Source organism: Camellia sinensis, chromosome 6 (genome assembly GCF_055761805.1).
Source record: "Camellia sinensis isolate YWXY chromosome 6, ASM5576180v1, whole genome shotgun sequence".
Classification (NCBI taxonomy): Eukaryota; Viridiplantae; Streptophyta; class Magnoliopsida; order Ericales; family Theaceae; genus Camellia; species Camellia sinensis.
The window spans coordinates 184475497-184484173 of record NC_138966.1 but is presented as its reverse complement, the minus strand read 5'-3'; the positions used below and the strand labels follow the sequence as shown (position 1 = coordinate 184484173).

The 8677-nt window shown below is 34.9% G+C and overlaps 2 protein-coding genes across 2 annotated transcripts; both read left to right on the top strand.

Moving 5' to 3' along the window:
• Positions 1-2426: 2426 nt before the first annotated feature.
• LOC145793900 (uncharacterized) lies at positions 2427-5152 on the top strand. Its single transcript, XM_082876792.1, has 5 exons — positions 2427-3346; positions 3438-3710; positions 3796-3895; positions 3994-4864; positions 4990-5152. Exons 1-4 carry the CDS (start codon positions 2427-2429, stop codon positions 4816-4818), a joined length of 2118 nt encoding a protein of 705 aa, XP_082732918.1. The 3' UTR covers positions 4819-4864; positions 4990-5152.
• LOC114256261 (uncharacterized) lies at positions 4990-8173 on the top strand. The gene is made up of 10 exons (XM_082876791.1): positions 4990-5151; positions 5267-5416; positions 5573-5795; positions 5926-6185; positions 6277-6480; positions 6806-6910; positions 6993-7346; positions 7443-7545; positions 7882-8033; positions 8141-8173. The coding sequence occupies exons 1-10, from the start codon at positions 4990-4992 to the stop codon at positions 8171-8173; spliced, it is 1746 nt and encodes a 581-aa protein (XP_082732917.1).
• The last annotated feature ends 504 nt before the right edge of the window (positions 8174-8677 follow it).

Here is an 8677-nt window from a genome sequence, read left to right as displayed (position 1 = left end):
ACACTAGAATGAATTTTACTCAAAAGCTTGGTTGCCAACCACACACACACACACACACAAACTTTGCCTGCACACACCCACAACAATTTGAATTTCAAACCTTCCTAATGACTACACAATTCCTTAAACAAAGACTTAGCTTTTGGAAAAATTTTGTTTGTAGTACATGAAAGAATAGTTCTTGGAGTCTTTGTTCTTAAGGATGATGCAGAATTACTTAGTTGTATGATGCAGAATTTCAAGGACAAAACAGCATACAGAATTTTCAAGGATTGCATCATGTATATAGAATACAGAATTTTTAAGGACAGTTCAGAATTTTTAAACAGCATACAGAATTTTCATTATGATTAATTTTCTGAATTTTCTGAAACAGAAGATTTAAAATTCTGAATTTTAAAACAGCATACAGAATTTTTGAAACAAAAGTTTTAAAATTCAGAAAATTCATAAATTTTCTGAAAACAACATCATTATTTTATAAACTTCTGAATTTTAAACAGCAGTTTAAACAGCAGAAAATTCAGAAGTTTAAAAATTATGTTTAAACTGAAGTTTTAAAAAATTCTGAAAATTCAGAATTTTTAAGGACAATTATGTATACAGAATTTTCAAGGACTTCTTCAACAAATTTTGTTCTTATACATCTCCCACAAATTTAGAATTCAACTGTTTTGTCCTTAAACATTGTATCATAAACATTGAAACAAATTTTGTCCTTAAACATGCAATCCTTGAAAAAATTCTATCCTTAAACAAAGACTTCTTGGAATTAAGATGCCAACTGTCCTATATTTATGATTCTTTCTTTTTGTGTTGATATGTATCAAAATAAGTTATTTGAAGACACTCGGCAATCCAACTAACTAAGGCAAATGATTCTCTATGTTTACATTCAAACTTGCACCTTCTTCTTTTTTTTGAATTTTTTTATTGTATATAATCATGCTAATTATATGTTCACTCATACTTTTTGATTTCTTTGTTATATACGTGTTTACATATAAAATTTCAGGTAATCTTGAAGATAATTGGTATGGATAAGGATTGGATTCATATAAAAAATAGGTTAGACCCTACATATGTGGAAGGGGTTGAAAAGTTTATTGAGTTTGCTTATGCTAATAAGCCTTTAGAGTCGAAGATATATTGTCCGTGTAAGAAATGTGTTAACCTTAGATATGAGACACAAAATGGCGTAAGAGAGCATATCATCATAAATGGGTTTAACACTAACTACATAAGATGGACAATTCATGGGGAGGCCTTGGCTCCATGTGGTAGAAATGAAGTGAATGAAAATCAAGAATTCGATGTAATTGATGATATGATTGGTTTGGTACATGACACATTTCGAGTTCCAATGGAAGATGGTGTCTTTACTGAAAATCAAATACATGAAAATATGGGATTGGGGCCTAATGAGGAGACAAAGAAATTTTTTAAACTATTAGAAAATGCACAACGTGAGTTGTACCCAAGTTGCAAGAGGTTCACAACTCTTTCTTTTGTTGTTCGATTGTTGCACATAAAGGTACTTAATGGATGGACTGATACATCATTTGATATGTTGCTTGAGTTGTTGAAGGAGGCATTTCCCGAGGGTGAAACATTGCCGGACTCATACTATGAAGCAAAGAAGTTCAATGAAGCCTTAGGCTTTAGTTACACAAAGTGTGACGCGTGTCCTAAGGATTGTATGTTGTTTTGGAAAGACAAAAAAATGCTTGATAAATGTGAAATTTGTGGGAGATCAAGATATAATGAATCGAACTTTCGTTTAGAGGATGGAACCACTAAAGTAACACAAATTCCTGCCAAACAAGTAAGGCATTTTCCTTTAAAGCCAAGGCTCCAAAGGCTATTCATGTCAACAAAAACAGCATCACTCATGACATGGCATGCAAATGAACGCATCGATGATGGGATATTGAGACATCCAGCTGATTCACTTGCATGGAAAACTTTTGATGAAAAAAAATCAAGATTTTGCTAGTGACAGTCGAAATGTCAGACTTGGATTAGCATCTGATGGTTTTAACCCATTTAGGACAATGAGCATTGCTCATAGCACGTGGCCTGTTGTGATGATGTCATATAACTTGCCTCCTTGGTTATGCATGAAGCAACCATATTTCATGTTATCTTTGCTTATTGATGGGCCTCGTGGTCCTGGAAATGATATTGATGTGTATTTGCAACCTTTAATTGACGAGTTAAAGGAATTATGGACTGATGGCATACTTACTTATGATGCATCAAGCAACCAGATGTTTCATATGCGTGCAGCTTTGTTGTGGACCATAAGTGATTTTCCTGCATATGCTAATTTATCTGGATAGAGTACAAAAGGGGCATTGGCTTGTCCATCTTGTAATAAAGATACCCATTCTAGATGGTTAAAACATAGTCGAAAGTATTGTTATATGGGCCATAGACGGTTCTTAGATGAAGGGCATAAGTTTCGGAAAGATGCAATAGGTTTTGATGGAAGTGTTGAAACAAAGAAAATGCCACCTCAATTATCCGGTGATGATATTTTCAAACAAATAGAATTCATTGAGAACAAATATGGGAAGGGTGATAGAAATGAAAAGACACATGTGTCTAAAAAAAGAAAAATTATTGAGGATGGGAGAGGCATTCATAAAACCTTGAGGGAAGAATATAATTGGAGAAAGAAAACTATTTTTTTCCAATTACCATATTGGAAGGACAATTTAATTCGACACAATCTTGATGTTATGCACATTGAGAAAAATGTGTGTGAAAATATACTTTGGACCCTATTGAATGTTGTGGGAAAAACAAAGGATAGTCTAAAAGCTCGTCGTGACCTTCAAGAGATGGGACTTCGTAAAGCTCTTCACCCTCAACAACGGCCAAATGGTAAAGTTTTTTTACCTGCAGCTTGTTTCACAATGAATAAAGAGCACAAAGAAATATTTTGCAAGGTGCTAAAAAATGTGAAAGTCCCGGATGGATACTCGTCAAGTATTTCACGCCGCGTACAACTCAAAGAGAGAACTATTTCAGGGCTTAAGAGCCATGATTGCCATATTCTAATGCAACAACTGTTGCCTCTAGCTGTGAGAAGGACACTGCCTAAGAATGTTTGTGAAACCTTGATTGAATTAGGTACTTTTTTTAGACAGTTATGTTCAAAAGCAATACATCCAAATGATTGTGGTCATCATGAAGAGAAAATTAGATTGACTCTTTGCCATCTTGAGAAAATTTTTCCACCTTCCTTCTTTGATATCATGGAGCATTTGCCTGTTCATTTAGCAGAAGAGGCAAGACTTGCTAGACCAGTGCGTTACCGATGGATGTATGCTATTGAGAGGTATGCATTAATTTTTCAATTTTAGGTACATATAAATGACATGCGCTAATCAAGCTTATCTTCTAACTAAATAAATTTTATTTTTTCATAGGTATTTGCTTACACTTAAAAAGTACGTGCGTAATCGAAGCCATCCAGAGGGTTCCATTGCAGAAGGGTATTTAGCAGAAGAGTGTTTGACATTTTGTAGTCGATATTTGCATGATGTTGAGACAAAATTAAATCGGCCGATACGAAATTATGAGGGTGAACAAAGGGGACGTTCTTTAGGGAAAGGGAAATTATTCCCACTTGATAAAACTGCATGGGAACAAGCACATAGATATGTGCTAGCCAACTCTAATGTAGTCACTCCATTCCGAGAGTAAGAAATCTACTAAATTAAATATTCAATTTCTAGTCAATTAAATAACATATATAATATCCTATACCTATTCTCAATCATGCAGGAAACACATTCAAGTGCTTAAAGCTGATAGACATCGTTTAAGTGAGCGTGATCTTATGAGAAAGCACAACGAACAATTTCCTCTTTGGTTTAGAGAGCACGTAAGTCATACATGCAAACATTGGATTAAAATAATGGTATATGTATATATAATGGTATCTTTGATATGTGATTTCTAATACATTGGATTAAAATGTAGGTTCAACACTTGAAACAAACTGAAAATGCAAACATCTCAGATGAAGTAAAAATTTTGTCCCTAGCACCAGACAATTGGGCAAGAAGATACAGTGGGTATATTATAAATGGGTTTAGGTTTCACACTAAACAACGTGAGGAGAGTAGAAAAACTCAAAATAGTGGAGTGTCATTGACTGCATATACACAAAGTTATGCAAGTTCAAGAGATAGACGACCAATTAGTGGAGAAGTTACTTTCTATGGGGTTTTGACTGATATAATTGAGTTGAGATATTCTAATGACTTCAAGTTTGTGTTATTCAAATGTAATTGGGTTGATAACAATGTGGGAAAGAGGCAAGATGAGTTCAAGTTCACACATGTGAATTTTAAGCATCTTTTGTATCAACAAAATCGAATGTCAGATGAACCATTCATCTTTGCATCCCAAGCACAACAAGTTTGGTATATACAAGACCCTATTGAGAAAGATTGGCATATAGTTGTGAAGATGACACCCAGGGATTTGTATGATATGCGCGGGAGGGAATCTTTTGAAGATGCAATAACATGTCCGCAAGTTGAGCCATATTCTAGTCAACATCTAGATGATTCAACATACATTCAGGAGGATGATGTTGATTGGGTTCGGTCAAATGTGAATGGAACAACTGTTGATGGTGGTGATGATGCCACTATAGATCATAGTGGTGAAGAGGAGGATTATGACGATGATAGTGATGAAAAAGAAGATGATTATGATGATGAAAGTGATGATGACAGTGATGATATTTATGTTGATGGTGGTGACAGTGATGATGACGACTATGATAATGATTATTAGTTCTTCTTTTGTGCATGATTCTATGTTATCCTAAAAGTTAGCACATGTAAGACAGTGAGACTTATTTAGTTTTTATTTAATTTGTGTTCATTAGTTAGTGTTCATATATTCATTAGTATCTAACTAATAAGTATTCAAATGTGTTTTTTTTTTTTTTTCTTTTTTTTTTAGATGACTACGAAACGAAAGCAGCCTTGTTGGACAGCTGGCTCCATGGCTAATGTTTCACAACCAGCACCTACTACTAATCAGTCACAACATCAACCACAGCCTCAGTCTCAGCCACAACCGGCGCAGCTGCAACCACAGCCACAATCACAGCCGCAACAGCAGGCACTACAACCTTGCATCCTTGCATTAAGTTTGCATATATAATTTCATAGTTATTTGCACATCCTTTCATCTAACTAATAAGCATTCAAATGTGTTTTTTTTTTTTTCTTTTTAGATGACTACAAAACGAAAGAAGCCATGTTGGACAGCTGGCTCCATGGCTAATGTTTCACAACCAGCACCTACTACTAATCAGTCACAACATCAGCCACTGCCTCAGTCGCAGCCACAACCGGCACAGCAGCAATCACAGCCACAACCGCAGGCACTACAACCTTGCATCCTTGCATAAGTTTGCATATATAATTTCATACTTAAGTTTGTAACACATAAGTTTGCATACATAATTTCATGCTTATTTGTACATCCTTGCATCCAAGTAACAAGTGTTCAAATACATTTTTGTTTTGTTTTTTTTCAGATGACTATGAAACCAAAGCAACCCCGTTGGACAGCTGGCTCCATGGCTGATGTTTCACAACCAGCATCTACTACTAATCAGTCACATCCTCAGCCCCAGCCTCTACCACAGCCGCAGTCAGAATCACAGTCGCAACCACCACAACCTCTTGGCAACAATATGACTCCAACTGTGAGCTCTTCCCAACAAAGTAATCATGAATTGCAGTCATCAAGTGGAGCAGGTAATTTAATTTGAATAGCCATCAAATATAGAGCAATTACCATTACATGCTACGCTATGAATTGGAACCTTGAGCTGAAATTCACATGTTTACTTAATTTTTGCTATCTTTTATGCCTATTTTATAAAAGTTTCAATAGCTACCAGCACGGGTCAATCAACAATTAGACAGACAAGAGGGCCTGGTCGTCCTTTTACCAGATGGGGCACGGGACAAAAGTTAAAGGTTACATTAAATGAAGAGAATCAACCTATTGGCGATGAAGCTGCAAAATTACAAAGTCAGTTAGGCATTCTAGCCCGGAATGGGAATTTTGCACCATTAACTTTCAATGATTGGAGAGCTCCACAGTTAAACCCCTATAAAGAAAGTATATGGCAGGAAGTTAAGGTATGAAAATGCAAGTACTATATAAATCTTATTCTCGTACTCATACTTTAATTAACAAATATATTTGTTTGATATCTCGTTATATATATAGGACAACACTGATGCACCAGATATTTTCAAACATTATTGCTTGATGTCAATTGGAAAGAAATGGAAAGACTGGAAAGACCAACTGAAAAGAAAGCACTTCAACAAGTACAAAACTAATGAAGAACGCTTAGCAAATTGTCCCGATAGGGTGGATCCTAGTCAGTGGAAGATTCTCGTTGAATTTTGGAATAGTCTAGAGGCACAGGTATTAATTGTTGCACTCTATAATTTTTTTACCTTAGAATTCTATTTTTTATGACCTGATAATGACTTATTGTGGTTGTTATTCCGGTTATGGTCAATAAAGTCTTTGGCTATGCTTGTACCAAATCTCGATATCTATTTATTGTGACAGGAACGCAGTACAATCAACAGTGACAATCGAAAAAAATTGACAATGTCCCATACATGTGGGAGAAAGGCCCATTGTCGGGTAAAGGATGAGGTAAATGATAGGTTAACAATTTTTTCTCAATATGCATTGTATTTGGTAAAGTTGTAATATGTATTTATTGTTCATAATAATGAAGATGTATAAAAGAGATAAGGTGCAACCCGATCGGATAATGGTCTACATAGAGACACACACAAAGAAGAATGGAGATCCAGTTGATGAGGCATCAGATGTAGCCATTGTATGTGTAATAATGTGATCAATGTTTACGATTAATTATTTACCTATTCATGTTCTAATAAATTTTTTTTCTTATATTTTAGTCTCGTTTGAAAGAGGGATTGTCTCAAGTGCCCGAGTCCTTACAAACTGAAAAATTTCGAGAGGAACTATTCACTGAGGTCTTCGGAGTAGATGGGCATGGTCGTGTACGTACCTATGGATTGGGACCTTGCCCATCTCAGGTGTTTGGGACAAGATATTCTGGACCTCGACAACGTATAAACATGGATAAATTGCGCACAGAGGTACGAGAAAAGGTGCGACAGGAATTATTAGCTGAGTGGGGTGAAAGGTTTACTCAGTTAGAGCGCAAGTGTGACAAAATGCAAGCTCATGTGGAAACTATGGGATATCCAATGCCTCAATCACCATCAATGCCTTCACATATTGGAGGGGTAATGTGTATTTAATCCTAGTTTAATTTAAGTATGTTTTACTATAATAAATTGGATATTGTAAAGTTAGATAATTATATGGTTATGTTTAAACAGAATGGTTCCAGACCATCATTCAATATGCAACAGGTTCCAGATGCCTCTAGTTCTCACCAGTTGAATGAAGAGCCAATGGTCCCATCAGATGAAGTAAGACAATGTATTTAAACATAGTTATTAAATTTTTTCATAAACATTATTATTAGTTCTATTTCTTCAAGGAATACTAGTTAAATTTTTGGGCTAGTTAAAAAACACATTATTACCTCCCTATAGTTTAAAAATATACACATCTCTGGTATGGAGTAAAATGCAAACGTTATTTTCTTTTGTTTTTGAGCTAAACTAGAAGGGGGTAAAGTGTATTTAATCCTAAATACTTTAATGTGATTGCTTTCATACACAACATTTACACATTAATTTTTTTTGAAGGTTGGACAAGAAGTAGAATTACTTACTTCTAAATTACCAAAACAAGTTGTGGCAATTGGCATAGTTATTTCTAAGGACCCATCCAAAGTAGTAGGTGGACAACGATTGGGGCCAGAATTTTGGGAAGTTCGTATTACGAAAGCGATAAAGCCTCGTCAAAATTTGGTGAAAGCTCTTGAAGGTGTCAAAACAATTGGAGATGCACTTCACAAATGTGTAGCTTGGCCTTCGGTTGATGCAATGCATATGCACTAATACTATATTTATTATATTTTTTTAAATCTTAGTGGTAGCTAAATTTATATCTTTTTATACATGTGCAGATTGAGGATCCATTTGCAGACTTTGCAAATTGAGGGAAATTAGATAGACCATGTAGATAAAGGACATACTTTTTGGAACTTTTATTTTGGCACTTGTGTTTTGAGACATATTTTGCAACTAAGTGCTACATTTGCAGGTTTGAAAGGAGCTAGATAGAACATGTAGATGATGTACATGCTTTTTGGGACTTTTTATTTTGGCACTTGTGTTTTGAGACAATATTTTGGAATTAGTTGCAGCATTTTGCAGATTAGGGGAGTTAGGTGGACCATGTAAATGCAAATGTCTTTTGGGACTTTTATTTTGACACTATATATTTTGAGACAAATATTTGGAAGTAATTGTTACAAGTGACATGTATTTTGGAACTAATTGCTACAAGTGACATGTATTTGGAACTTTGCTACATGTGACATGTATTTTGAAATAGATTTTGTTAATTGAATATGGTGTATGGATTTGTATGGTTATAAATTGTATTGTGGCAGCTTATATATTGTTATATTGAATGTATGGAAGCTTTATTAGGTTATATA